The 15,027-nt window shown below is 40.7% G+C and overlaps 2 protein-coding genes across 2 annotated transcripts; both read right to left on the reverse strand.

The window, feature by feature from the left end:
- Window positions 1–418: 418 nt before the first annotated feature.
- LOC125262937 (trace amine-associated receptor 13c-like) lies at window positions 419–2,403 on the reverse strand. Its single transcript, XM_048181778.1, has one exon. The coding sequence runs from the start codon at window positions 2,326–2,328 to the stop codon at window positions 1,327–1,329; it is 1,002 nt and encodes a 333-aa protein (XP_048037735.1). The 5' UTR covers window positions 2,329–2,403; the 3' UTR covers window positions 419–1,326.
- Window positions 2,404–3,821: 1,418 nt separating this feature from the next.
- Window positions 3,822–5,348, reverse strand: LOC125262938 (trace amine-associated receptor 13c-like). Its single transcript, XM_048181780.1, has one exon. It carries the CDS (start codon window positions 5,270–5,272, stop codon window positions 4,280–4,282), a length of 993 nt encoding a protein of 330 aa, XP_048037737.1. The 5' UTR covers window positions 5,273–5,348; the 3' UTR covers window positions 3,822–4,279.
- Window positions 5,349–15,027: the final 9,679 nt, after the last annotated feature.

Consider the following 15,027-nt stretch of genomic DNA (forward strand, 5'->3'; position numbering starts at 1 on the left):
AGCAAGAACCCCCATAAGGAACCATACCGCCAAAGATAATTGTGTTCAATAAACTCAATTAACTTGCCAAAGTGGTCCTGTCTGAGAAAGCCAAAGTGGTCCTGTCTGAGATAGATACATATATATAATCAGACAGGACCACTTTGGTTTATTGAACACAATTATATAAATATATATATATATAATTAATAAAAATATAAAAAATTGCTTCATACAACTCTGCACTATAGTTGAAGTCTTCTAAAGCACTAGAATAATTTTTACTGATATGTCTGTATCAGACCAATTTGTGAACAAATCATTCAGATCACCCAACTTAAAACAATGATTAATTCATGAATCATCTACTGCTCTGAAACACACATAAAGCCATCATGTAGCACACAATTGACCACTTTTATGATACTGTTAAGGTGCTTTATTCTGCATTTATTGTGATTGCATAGAACAGTTTTTAGGATTTGTCCTTTTGAGTTCTACTGGAAGAATATGAAGGTGAAAAAATAATGACAGAATTATTGTTTGTTTGTTTTTGTGACAGATATTCCTTTAATTGCACAACAGTAATCAAGCCAGGTTATGACATGAGTGACTTTTTTTCTGGTAAAATCTTCATTAGATTTTATCTTCAAGATTAATCTTCAAGATTTAACAGATCCTAACAAATAAAATGTACTCCTGTGTGTTATTATCACACTTGCCAATGGATATGTTGTCAGTTAAAAACTTATTAGAGCCTGGTCACTTCTTTCTTTTTTCAGTATATTAATATTAAATAAGAAAATAATTATCATTTGATGTAAATACAATGGACTTTGCCAATGACATTTTGGGTGGGCCTTTCTCAAGGTAGTCACATGGGTTGATCTGTCATATACAAGTGACATGTCTTTGTTCAGTTTGTTTACTCTTACTGATGAAATATCAAATGATGTGAAAACTCAGAGGCCCAATTATAATTCTTATTTCCTGCATGTATTATTGCATTGGAGATGTTCCTCCTCTTAACCATTCATTAAAGGTGTGAAAAACATACACACCGCATTGATGCAGTAGCTCCTCAGACGGTCAAAATAAATGGTGACATATTCAGATGGTCATTATAAACAAGCGACAGACAGTGATGTAAAACAACAAACATTTAAATCAGTTTTCAGCCCCCCGTGAGCATTACTGATGAAAGTGATAAAGCATAAACTACATACATACAACAATCTAATGCAACCCAATTCATGAACATTTTGTCTCTTAAAATTACAAAGATAATTCATACAATGATAATCACATCTACCTTTACGAGTGACAGCTTTACCAGTTTGAGTTTAATTACAATTGATGTTCTGTAAAAATACTGATCAGAGAGGATGCTGGCTGAAATATTTTCAGGGTTAGGATGTGTTTAACTGTTTTTTTAAACCAGGGATAAAATAAAGCATAGACCAGAGGATTCAGACCTGAGTTTGCATACAAAACCCATGTCAAAATATTTATGGTTGTGGAAGAGGTTACTGATATAGAACATATATAGTATGGAATAAAACAAAGCAGATAAACTGTTACAATGATTCCTAATGTCAGAGCAGCTTTACTCTCAGATTTCCTCCTCACTGAACCTTCCATTACACATTTACCACCCTTTAGAGAGTTTATAACTTTCACTTGCTTATGTACAACATAGAAAATCCTCAAATATAAAGTTATGATCAGGGTACAAGGAAAAATAAAAGACAAAATGATATCAGAAACTGTCCAGGCAAAACCCGTCATAAAAAAACACTCTCCATAACACATGTCTGTTCTGAGTGAAGTGTCTGAATATCTATTATTAATTACAAAGCTAGTATTATAAATTGAGAAACAAACCCAGCTCAGACAGATGCTCGCTAAAGTTTTAGTTGTGGTTATTTTCTGTGGGTACAGTAAAGGGTGACACACAGCCACATAACGATCAACAGCAATTAAAACTAAATTACTGAGAGATGCTGAGAAGAGCAATCCAAGGATCATAATAAATAGTCCACAGAAAGTGTCTCCAAAGTACCAACATGTCTCTATCAGCCTGGTGGCATCTAATGGCATGACAAGTCCCATAAGCAGGTCGGCCACAGCCAGAGAGAGAATGATCAGGTTTGTTGGAGTGTGAAGCTTCTTGAAGTGAGAGATGGAGATGATCACCAGCAGGTTCAGAAACACAGTCCATGCTGACAACAATGATACAAACACATACATGATATTGTATTCATATCTAGGGCGCATTCCCTTGATACATGATGAGTTGATGGCAGGAAAGCAGTATTGAGTCTCATGATCCTCTGTCTCATAGGCCATGAGTGAGTCTCCTCCTGTTAGGAGTTTGTTCTGCTCTCCTTACTGTCATTTCATTTATACAGAGTTTGAATCAGACTGGCCCACCCATCTATTGCCCACTCTGATGTAACCTACAAAAAAAAAGAAAAAGTTTTTTTTACTCTGTCGTGTGCTTCTCAACAACCCACTGTGATAGAATACTGGACCTACAATAATGAGTATAATAAATGGACTTACCAGCTGTCCAGCAACTCTGCATGAAGCAGGAACAGCAATCCCTCGAGGTCCACACCAGTGGATTTTTACAACATTTTGGGGCGCTGGAGAAGTTTTGACATGCCCTGGCATTTGTCCTTTTTTCAGTTGCTTATAAAAATATTAATGGCCAAAGTGTAGTTACACTGTATTCAGCACAAACTAGGCAACCATAATATGTGAGCAACATGTATGTAGATGTTTGTATTTGAGAGAATAACATTTATGCATGGTAAAAAAAAAAAAAAAAAAATGAATTCACTGAAATAGGACCACAAAATACATACTAAATATGTGTCCACAAGTCCTTTGAGTATTGGATGTTTTTGCTTCAAAGTGATGTTAAAACAATCCTGCCTACTCATTCACATAAATATGGAGGCGCAAATAATCCTGAATAATACTTTGATTCACACCTTTGGAGACAAGTTATACCTGGAAATAAATCATGTTTAAAGCTATAAGTGAACATCACATACCTAGCATTTCCAAAGTGTTTTGTGTTTCTCTGCACTGGAGAGAAAAAAAATGTTCTGCTTCCAGTCAGTGATCTCACTATCATATTTTTTTCTTTATAACTGTGTGTATTTTTAAGAAATGGTTATGTGGAGGTTTAGAGGCAGGAGTGGGATTAGCGGCTCAAAACATCTTTTAAATGCTATATTGTTAGTAAAACTGTCATTGTAGGTTTACATATTTCTGTCTATTACTTTTTGTACATTCTTTTTATATCCTCTATAAAATGGTTATGTTTGGGTTTGGGGATAGGGTTAAGGGATCTAAAATGTATCTATAAAAAGGTAAAATGGCAAGTATACAAATACTTTAATGATATAAAAGACAAATGATACCGGTTACTGGTGTGCATCTTGAGACAAAACAATGGAACTGCCATATTTTAAGATATGCCTGTGCAAGTTAAAATTTTGTGTGTAAATGCACATATGAAAACTTATACACACACACACACACACACGCACGCACGCACGCACGCACACACACACACACACACACACACACACACACACACAGGGTTTCCATGTTTTATGGGGACTTATATAACTATATATATAACTATATATATATATATATATTATTTATTTCTTTTTTTACTCTCAAAGTTATGGTAACAATTGGCTTACATTATATGAATCACCAAGGACCTAAAGAAAAAAAGACACCTACATCTTGGATGGCCTGAGGATCATCAAATGACTGTGAAACTTTAGTTTATGTCTCAGTTGTTGAATCTTTTTATATTCATACAAATATTTATACGTTATGACATTTTCTGAAAATAACAGCAGCTGAAAGATAGAGGACACTACTTTTTTTGCTGAGTTTAGTTCTACATGACAGTCTTTTGTCATTGTGTTTTTGATCTATAATAACACAGATACAACATGACTGATATTAAGCATAAAGCTCATATCTACCTTTATCATTTATTCCAGTATACTGAGGATTTACGCTGCTCAGTTTATTTAATGAGCAAATTCAATACAATTTGTGAACATTTCGTCACTCAATGTGTGTATGTAAAGTTTACTTAATTGTTCAATTTGGACAATATATGCTTTTCAACATCAAATGCAGCAAACATACTCTCTGAAATGAGCTACATACTATTAAGATACATGTAGTTTAAATTAGAAATAGAAATCATTCAAAGATAATCATATCAACCTTTATAAGTGACAGCTTTACCAGTTTACAATTATAATTGATGTTCTGTAAAAATATTGACCAGAGAGGATGCTGGCTGAAATATTTTCAGAGTTAAGACATGTTTAACAGTCTTTTTAAACCAGGGATAAAATAAAGCATAGACCAGAGGATTCATACCTGAGTTAACATACACAACCCATGTCAAAATGTTTATGGTTGTAGAAGAGGTTACTGATACAGAACAGATATAGTACGGAATCCAGCACAGCAGATAAATTGTCACAATGATTCCTAATGTCAGAGCAGCTTTGCGCTCAGATTTTCTCCTCACTGAACCTTCCATTACACATTTCCCATTCATCTGAGAGTTTATAACTTTCACTTGCTGATGTACTACATAAAAAATCCTCAAATATAAAGTTATGATCAGGATACAAGGACAAATAAAAGACATGAACAGATCAGTGACTATCCAGGTAAAATCCATTGTAACAGAACACTCTCCATAACACATGTCTGTTCTGACTGAAGTGTCAAAATATCCTTTAATTAAAAAGGCAGAGTTATAAGTTGAGGAGTAAACCCAGCTCAGACAGATGCTTATTGCAGTTTTAGTCGTTGTTATTTTCTGTGGGTACAGTAAAGGGTGACACACAGCCACATAACGATCAATAGCTATTAAAACTAAATTGCTAATAGATGCTGAAAGAAGCACTGTAATAAATATTAAATAGAGTCCACAGAAAGTGTGACCAAAGTACCAACACATCTCAGCGAGCCTGATGGCCTCTATGGGCATGACAAGTCCAATAAGAAGGTCAGCCACAGCCAGAGAGAGAATGATCAGGTTGGTTGGAGTGTGAAGCTTCTTGAAGTGAGAGATGGAGATGATCACCAGCAGGTTCACAAACAAAGTCCATGCTGACAGCAATGATATGAACACAAACATGATATTGTATTCATGTCTGAAGTGTTTTCCCTTGATACATGATGAGTTGATGGCAGGAAAGCAGTATTCATGATCCTCTGTCTCATAGGCCATGAGTGAGTCTCCTTCTTTTAGAAATTTGTTTCGCTCTTCTTACTGTCCTTTCATTTATACAATGTCTGAATCAGAATGGCACACCCATCTACCACCCACTCTGATGTAACAAAAAAAAATAAAAAATACAGGTGTTGTGGTTATTGCTTCAGTAATCAGCCACGGTAGACCATCCTTCCTTTGAGCAGCTCCTGAAGCTCATCTGAGGTGGTCAGCTTTGTGTGGTTAAGGCTGCATGGCTGATGATGGCTGCATCTGAAAACTTGGCTAGTAGTTAGTGATAGACCTGAAGGTACTTTTACATCTTGATCCTTCAAAGCAAATCTGTCCTGTGAACTGCCAAAATTCAAGCACATTACATGTCCCACCAGAGACGGTAATATACTGGATCACCGTTAGACCACAATAAAGGATGCATATCTCTCTGTCCCACATGCAGCTTTGGGGCTCTCTGATCACTGTTTAGTTCATCTAGCCAGGCAGAAACTGAAATCCGTTAAACCTGTTTTAAGGACTGTTAAAAGATGGACTAATGAAGCAGAGCAGGATTTACAAGCCTGCTACGATTGCACTGACTGGAGTGTTTTTGAAGCTGTAGCCACCGATCTGGGTGAGCTTACAGATATTGTAACATCAGAGGTAAGGTATTTGAGTACATGTTACTGTTACTGTACTTAAGTATCTTTTTGGCTACTTTGTAGTTGTACTGAGTATCAAAGATATTAGCAACTTTTACTCTCTACTTGACTACATTTTTGAACGAGTAAATGTACTTTTTACTCCAATTTGTGATGAGTAATGCAATTACACATTACATTTTGCATGGCACCTAACTTTTTCTGCAGCAGTTTGTTTCTGCAATAAAGAAGCAATATCGCCATCTAAGGGCATTGAAGGTACTATATCATGTGTGTTTTACCCAAACTTGTCAAAAAAGGCTACTTTACATGAATGCGAATGCATTAGCAGGTAGTTTCTGTGAATCACAGTTGTTTGATTTAGGAGATGAGGACATGGCTGCAGCTGGTGATGAGGCCAAAACCAGCACATCCAGAGCAAGTAGACTTTTTTGACTATTACTTAACATTATTTTATTTATCCACTATATTGACAATATCTTTTGTTGAATGATATTGGTTTACTTTTGGACTTTTTGTGTACTTGAGCTTAACTGAGACTTGAGAGTTTGTAGACGTTAAGAGGCTGTTTGAGGTGTATATTGAAGTGTTCAGTTTTATTTTGATTTTAGAAAATAAACATGATTTCTCATCTTACAAATCTGTTTCTTGTTTTTCACTGGCATGTCTCTCAGGTGTTGAGGACTAGTGCATCTTTGAGACTACATTCAGTATGAGTAAAATACTTAAGTACTGTTAAAATCAGATACTCTAAGACTTTTACTCAAGTCATATTAGAATTGGTGATTTGTAACTTGCAAAGGAGTAAAATGTTTTTCACTTTAAAATAATGGTCCAGATCACTAGTAGTTACTGCATGGTGACTAGGTAACACTTGAGTTATGCATTTTATTACTGGTCCCACTGCTATCCGGGGAGTCCCAGGTAGCGGCGCAGCAGCTTCCGGTGCAGAACCTCCTGTTCTTTGACGACCTAAAGAGGGCCATTCTCCAGCGGGTCCATCCCTTCGTGATGGCCCAACAGCTCCGGGACTCCTGCCGCAAATGGTTGCTGGCCGACGGAGGTGATGTGGAGAGCATCACTGATCGCGTGGTACTGGAGCAGTTCATCACTCGGCTCCCCAGGAGAACCGCAGAGTGGGTCCAGTGCCCCACGTCGCTGGAGTTGGCCATACATCTCGCAGAGGACCACATGGTGGCGTGCCCCGGGGTTGGCAAACCCCTTCCATCTGTCTCTCTCTCTCCTTCTGTTCCCCCTCCTTCTCTCTCTCGACCTGTCCCTCTACCCAGGTCCCGTCCGCCCGGCCCTCCTCGAGTCCCGCCCTGGGGGCGGGAATAACCAGACTGTGTATTCGGCGCCATGATTGGCACTGGCCGGGTTGGACCCCTCTGCTGTTTCTCCGCTCTCTCCACATCAGCCGCCTAATCCACTTCCTGCCACTGGAGCGGCGGGGAAGTTTGGGCCGGCCTGCTGGCGTTGCGGGGACCCGGACCATTTTATTGACAGGTGTCCGGTTATGGAGGTGGGGACAATGATCTGGGTCCCGGATGTCCCGCAGGCTGCCCCTGGTCAAGCTGGGTGGTACCAAATACCTGTGAGTATCAAGGGGGGTAACTATCAGGCTTTGATGGATTCAGGATGTAACCAAACCTCGATTCATCAAAGTCTGATACAATCCGGGACATTGGATACAAGCCGCATGGTTAAGGTGCGGTGTGTGCACGGGGATGTGATGGAATATCCTTTTGTCATTATTTAATTTCAGGGTCAAAAGCATAGTGTTGAGGTGGCAGTTAATCTGCACCTCCGGCATCCGTTAATTTTGGGAACCAATTGGCCAGCGTTTACAGAATTATTGGGGGTTTTATGTACGGATGCCTCTTGGGGAAAAAATGCACTGGAGGGGAACGCGAGTGTGCAGGCGGGAGAGACTGAATCGGGACCACTGGGTACTGCCTCAGGGGAACGGAGTGAAATCGAGAGACTTATTTTCTCGGAGCGTGATGATTTTCCCCTGGAGCAGTCTCAGGATGAGACGCTGAAACGCGCGTTTGAACAGGTCAGTACCATCGACGGTCAACCTCTCCATCCTGGACAACCGCTTACTTATCCATATTTTGCAATTATAAAAAATAGGTTGTATCGAGTGACCCAAGACGCTCAAACAAAAGAAGATACAACCCAGTTGTTAGTGCCTAGGAGCCACAGGGAAATGCTTTTCCAAGGGGACGACACTAAATCGCCTCATGAACCGATTTTTTTGGCTGGGCATTCATGAGAATGTGCGCAGGTGGTGCGCGTCTTGTCGTGAATGTCAGTTGGTAAACCCACCGGCCACCCCAAAAGCGCCTTTGCGCCCTCTTCCATTAATGCAGGTCCCCTTCAAGAGAATTGGCATGGACCTCATCGGGCCATTAGAGCGATCAGCACGAGGACATCGTTTTGCATTAGTCATTGTGGATTATGCAACACGATGTCCGGAAGCAGTGGCTCTCCACAACATTTCCGCTAAGAGTGTTGCTGACGCACTGTTTTCTTTAATCTCCCGAGTGGGGATTCCCAAGGAAATCCTCACTGATCAGGGCACGGTGTTTATGTCACGTACGTTACGCGAACTTTACGAATTATTGGGCATTAAATCGATTCACACCAGCGTCTTTCACCCAAAAATAGACGTGCTGGTCGAACGTTTTAATTGCACGCTTAAAACAATGATTCGTAAATTCGTGCAGGAAGATGCCAAAAATTGGGATAGATGGTTGGAACCTCTGTTGATCGCTGTGCGAGAGGTCCCGCAAGCCTCCACGGGGATTTCCCCCTTCGAGCCTCTCTATGGTCGTCAGCCCAGAGGGGTGTTAGACGTCATAAGAGAGGCTTGGGAGGATGGACCGTCTCAATCAAAAAACGAAATTCAGTATGTGCTGGACCTGAGAACAAAACTCCACACTTTGGGGCGGCTGTCTATGGAGAATTTGTTACAGGCCCAGGACAAACAGAGCCGGCTGTATAACAGAGGGACTAATTTGCGTAAATTTGCACCGGGAGATAAAGTGCTTGTATTGCTCCCAACGTCAAGTTCAAAATTACTTGCAAAGTGGCAAGGACCGTTTGAGGTCACACGGCAAGTTGGAGAGCTCGATTATGAGGTAATACGCTCAGATAGGAGGGGAGCACGTCAAATTTACCACCTCAGTCTCCTTAAAAAATGGAATGAGGGAGAATCAGTGATGCTGGCGACGGTGATTAGCGGAGGGGATGATCTTGGGCCAGAGGCGAATATAAAAAAAGAATCTCTCGCACTGGCCCCAGGGGGAGATCATCTCTCGCCCTCCCAGCTCATTGATTTATCCAAATTACAGGCAGAGTTTGCTGACGTGTTTTCTCCCCTACCTGGGCATACAAATCTCATTCAGCACCATATCGAGACAGAGCCGGACGTGGTGGTTCGCAGCCGGCCATATCGATTACCTGAACACAAGAAAAAAAGTAGTTCAGGAAGAATTAGGGGCAATGCTTGAAATGGGAGTAATAGAAGAATCCAACAGTAACTGGGCGAGCCCGATAGTTTTGGTTCCTAAAACGGATGGCTCAGTGCGGTTCTGTGTGGATTATCGCAAGGTGAATGCTGTGTCGAAATTCGATGTGTATCCAATGCCACGGGTTGACAAATTGCTTGACCGGCTCGGTAGGGCTCGTTTTTATTCAACATTGGACTTAACAAAGGGTTATTGGCAGATCCCCTTGTCTCCATTATCCCGAGAAAAAACAGCTTTCACGACGCCGTTTGGATTACATCAATTTGTTACATTTCCGTTCGGGCTGTTTGGGGCACCGGCTACCTTTCAGCAGCTGATGGACGGGGTGCTACGGCCCCATGCTGCATATGCTGCTGCCTATTTAGATGATGTTATTATATTTAGTAATGACTGGCAACGGCATATGCAGCATTTGAGGGCTGTCTTAAAGTCGCTGAGGGTGGCCGGGCTCACGGCCAACCCGAAGAAGTGCAATTGGGCGCGTGGAAGTAAAGTATCTGGGCTTCCACTTGGGGCATGGACAGGTGCGTCCCCAAATTGATAAGACTGCAGCAGTTGCGACCTGTCCGCGCCCCAAGACCAAAAAGGAGGTAAGACAGTTTTTGGGGCTGGCGGGATATTATAGGAGGTTTGTGCCTAATTATTCGGACCTCACCAGCCCCTTGACTGATCTTACTAAAAAGGAGGCACCTGATACGGTTCAATGGACGGAGCTGTGCCAGCAGGCATTTACCCAGGTAAAGGCTGCTCTGTGTGGCAGGCCGTTGCTTCACTCTCCTGATTTTTCTCTCCCTTTTGTGTTGCAGACTGATGCATCAGACAGGGGGCTGGGTGCAGTCCTGGCCCATGAGATAGAGGGGGAGGAATGGCCGGTGCTGTACATTAGTCGTAAGCTCTCTAAGAGAGAGACTAAGTACAGCACCGTGGAGTGTTTGGCCATCAGGTGGGCCGTCCTCACCCTCCGCTATTATCTCCTGGGACAGGAATTCACCCTCTGTTCGGATCACGGATTCGGATTGTTATTTCTTATTTTGTGTCAATAAAAGCAGCCAGTAGTCAAAGCCGACCCTGTCCTCTTCCTTCCTGAGTGAAATAACATTGTTACAACTAGGAAAGCAGATGGTGTTTCACCTGCCAGTTTAAAAGTCTGCGCTGACCAACTGTCCCCAATCTTCACTCAGATCTTCAACAAATCACTGGAGCAGTGTGAAGTTCTGTGCTTCTTCAAATGCTCCACTATCATTCCGGTCCCCAAAAAAGCCCCAAATCACTGGACATAATGACTACAGACCTGTTGCTCTCACTTCTGTGGTCATGAAGTTGTTTGAAAGACTGGTGCTGGCCTGCCTGAAGAACATCACTGGACCCCTGCTGCACCCCCTGTAGTTTGCTTACAAAGGAAAAAGGTCTGTGAATGATGCAGTCAACATGGGACTGCATTATATTCTGCAACATCTCGACAGACCTGGGACTAACACAAGGATCTTATTTGTGGACATCAGTTTGGTCACAACAACCTGGAGCTTAACACACTCAAAATAGTGGAGATAATAGTGGACTTCAGGAGAAACACCCCTGCACTTATTTACCTATTATTTAAAGGGGACCTACTAGGCAAAATTCACTTTTATAAGGTATTTGGTATTTGAAAACAGATGTGTGTCTGCAATGTGTGAGAACAACCAGCCTTTAATGGTAAAAATCTACTCACTCATTTTTTTTTTTTATAATTCCCATAATTCCCATTCACCAGTTTCTTCAAACAAGCTGATTCAGATTCCCCCCTAAAATGACATCATCAGAGAGAGAGCCCCGCTTCTCCACCAGAGTCCACCATTTCTGTATCATCCCTGTAGCAGCTGGAGTTGTACAATGTCTGCATCTGTGTTTTGGGATGTATCAATGCACATAAGAGTCTCCATAGACTCCTGTGAGTCTGAGTCACCAGGGACATCATGGTTAAATTTCATTTTCGAAGGAAATGTCCCAAAGAAAATATTAGATATGGACTATAAATGCAATTTGTGCAATACACTACATTGATAAAAATCATCCAATATCCTCTTTATGTTTTAGAATAAATATATCAAAATATCCATTAAAACAAAAATTGTATAAAATACTTCAGATAAAGGTTTTAATAAAGTGTTGATTTATTCATTTCCACTGGCCAAATAGTATTTTAATAGTTTAAAACAATTCGAATTAAATTTATGCGGTTTTGCTGATAAGGTGAACATATCATTTAGGAAGTTTATAGGCTATTTTTAGTGGAAACGTATAGGCCTACTTATTTATTGCAGTGTAATCGTCTGTCTCGGCGCGTCACTGACAAAGTATTTAAAAAAAGGAAATGTGCAAATCTTACCGTTTTCCTCAAATTATATCCTTCAAATACAGTGGTAACTGTTTGAAGATCCTTCACACGACATCAACACCTCCTGCAGCTGTGGTTGTACAGTAAGATATTATCATTGGAGCTCTTCAAACTGGACAGCGGACCGTTCGACCACCGAATCCAGCAGTGTCTTCCATAATATCCAAGGTAAGTGTGCATCACTGATCATCGTTCTTCTCGCTAAAATATTTTGTCATAACATCTGCAGTTTAGATAGTAAAATACTATCTAAATTCATATATTTTTTGTTTAACTTCTCCGTAATGACTGCGTGTAATTTCAGTGCTTATCATCAATAGTGAAAGTGTCATATTAATGAAAACGTGTAAACTATATCAAAATGAAAACGTGAGTTTCCATGCGAGTTCAAATCATTCTTTTATTTATTTAAACTGTTATTGTAAACATGCACTGTATTTATGATTATGACTTATAATGAGGATTTAAAGTGGTTTTCCCTCATCTGCCATCAGTCCCTCAGCTCACCATCGGTGTCACCAAACTGCTCCGTCTCCAAAATGTGTGTACGCATGGGTCAAACTTTGCGTGTAGGTGCGCACATTTTCCCATCAAGTTTTTCTTTATAAATCCCACCGTTTGTGCAGGAACCGGCATACGCATGTTTTCAGCCCTGTTTTGTGCGTACGCACGCTTTATAAATGAGGCCCCTGGACACCTCAATCACATAGCTGACACTTCAGAAATTCTGACTCTGTTCCAGAAACGGACATTCATCCAACACCAGTCCAGTTGTTTTGACAGCTATCTTCAACTAACCCAGCAGATCAGAAATCTCAACGGTTCTCAAGAAGCCTTCCTTAATTGCCTTGTTCCAAGCTCTCTTTCAGCTTACTTAACTGGCTTAAAAGTCATGCCACCACAAAAACCTTCTACTAAGCACCAAACTATTTAGCCTCTGCATCCTCTCCATACACTCAAGCTATTTAGAATTAAAGTGTCTGCATGCCTTTTTTCGGCTTCCTATGATGATCAGAATTTGGCCTACCTCATCTACATTCAATCAGTCTTATCCATCTCTGCATCTCTGACATTTCTATCCGCTCTCAAGACACTCTCATATTCACTCTTCGGAGAAGCAAACGGAACAATTAGAAGCATCATCCCCTATATATGTCTTTCATTTAATCTCCGTCCTCAGTCCATTCTAACCTTATTCTGAATGTTTTCTCCCAGCATGTTGCTTGAGCATCTCCCAAAGATCTGCTCTTTCTTACTGAAACTGGAAAACCGGCCACAAGATTCTGGTTTAACAAGCGCTTCTATCAAATCCTCTGTATCACCGGAATATATGCCGAACGCCACTTAATACATTCCTTCTGTACTGGAGATATCTCAGACGAGACAATCCGAATCTTCACAAGCTTATCGCTCTTACATCAGTAACAATATCAATGACCCTGTCAAGTTGAGATGATGCCCTGACTCTGAGTCTCCCGACCACCAACACTAGACGCCCGGATCAACCTGATAACTCTTCATCCTCTCCCTATTCCTCTCCCTATTCATCCCTAACCGATTACCATCCCTTTCCCCTTCTTCATCCACTCCCTATTCATCCCTAAATGATTATCATCCCTTTCCCCTTCCTCTTCATCCTCTCTCTATTCATCCCTTACTTTCTTTAATAAATAATTCTCCAACATTTATGGTTGTGGTGTGGTCCTTGCTCGTGAACCATAATTAAACTAAACTATACCTGTTCTATCTTCAAGCAGCATTCTCTGGCTCTTTAGGCATTTTATAACAGTTCCCACACAAACTATACAGCAAATTATAGATTATCATGACGGAACATGCTAATCGATGACTTGAAGATAGTTAACTCCACATCAACTACATAAATTCATCAAGCAACCATTCAGAAACATTCTGTTGCATTCTACATGTTGTCATTTCTTCTTGAGTCTCTCCATCATTGTCCAACTCTGGTTCGAACACATAAGGCTGAACTCCGCTACTGACAGTTTCTGACATTTTCAGTGCATGAGATTGTCCTGTTTTGTTGTTGCCGGTATGCCAGATCATGAGCTCTTAAATCTTTGCCCTCTTCTTTAAAGGGGGCTGGGAGCACCAGCTCATTTGCATTTAAAGTGACAAACGCAAAAACGTTTTTGCTTACCCCCAAAAAGTACCATATGTATATTTTTCCACTGTTCGGTTTCCCTGATGTAAACCTTGAGTCTTCCCCTGACCAGTCACTGTAGTTGTTAGTTTATTCCCCAGTAGGTGGAGCACTCCACAGAGACTATTCCCTATGTAGTACTTCCCATTGATAAGTCCAAAGGGTGTATTTTCCACATACTCACCTCCCCTTCAGGTAGGATATGGTCTCCGTAGTGTTCCTTTCTCTGAAGAAGGTGAATTCTTCATAGTGTTGACAGCCAGCTGAGCTTAGCTGTAATTAGACTATCTAAATTACCTTTTTCTATTGCAATGGTGAGTTTCCTTATATAAAGAGAGACTTGAGATCACACTTTCTGGCCGTTGGAAGGTTGTGAGGGGGTGAAGTGCACTTGTTATTTGGCATGCTATGCTTGCCAGCAGCTGCACTCCTAGAGCTTGTAATGCAGCTAAGGAGTTGTGACATTTAGTATATGGACCCCTTGTGTCAGTTTTTAACACAACGGTGAAACTAACCGACAGAAAGGCAATGTCTCGATTACTATTGTAACCCTCATTCCCTGATGGAGGGAACGGAGATGTTGTGTCCCACTGAACAACTCTGAACTGCCACTGACTTGCTCAAGAGAATAAATGAAGCACGCTGGACCTCATTTATACCCGGATGTCCGGGAAGTGGCCACACATGCAAATTTCACTTGACAATTCCATTGGCCTTAAATATGTCAGAGGTGATTGGGTCTCTCAAGAGTGTCCCCTTTTGTCGGTTTTTGACACAACGGCTCCATTCCTTCCATCAGGGAACGAGGGTTACAACAGTAACTGAGACATTTTATAATTTAATAACTTAATACAGCAATCATATGTTAATATAATCCCAATAATCATAAAAAATCATCCATAAAATGATGTTTAGTAGTTCCAGATTGGCATTAATTTATTCATGCCCATTTTCATGAAATGAATTTAAATAAATCATAACAAAACTTTTCAACAAACGTGAAAAGTTACATTATGATATTTTCATAGTGTTTCATAGGC

The sequence above is a fragment of the Megalobrama amblycephala genome, linkage group LG2 (genome assembly GCF_018812025.1).
Source record: "Megalobrama amblycephala isolate DHTTF-2021 linkage group LG2, ASM1881202v1, whole genome shotgun sequence".
Taxonomy (NCBI): domain Eukaryota; kingdom Metazoa; phylum Chordata; class Actinopteri; order Cypriniformes; family Xenocyprididae; genus Megalobrama; species Megalobrama amblycephala.

Excerpts from the sequence above, each read along its gene's own strand:
- LOC125262937 (XM_048181778.1), bottom strand. The coding sequence starts at position 2,328 with ATGGCCTATGAGACAGAGGATCATGAGACTCAATACTGCTTTCCTGCC.
- LOC125262938 (XM_048181780.1), bottom strand. The coding sequence starts at position 5,272 with ATGGCCTATGAGACAGAGGATCATGAATACTGCTTTCCTGCCATCAAC.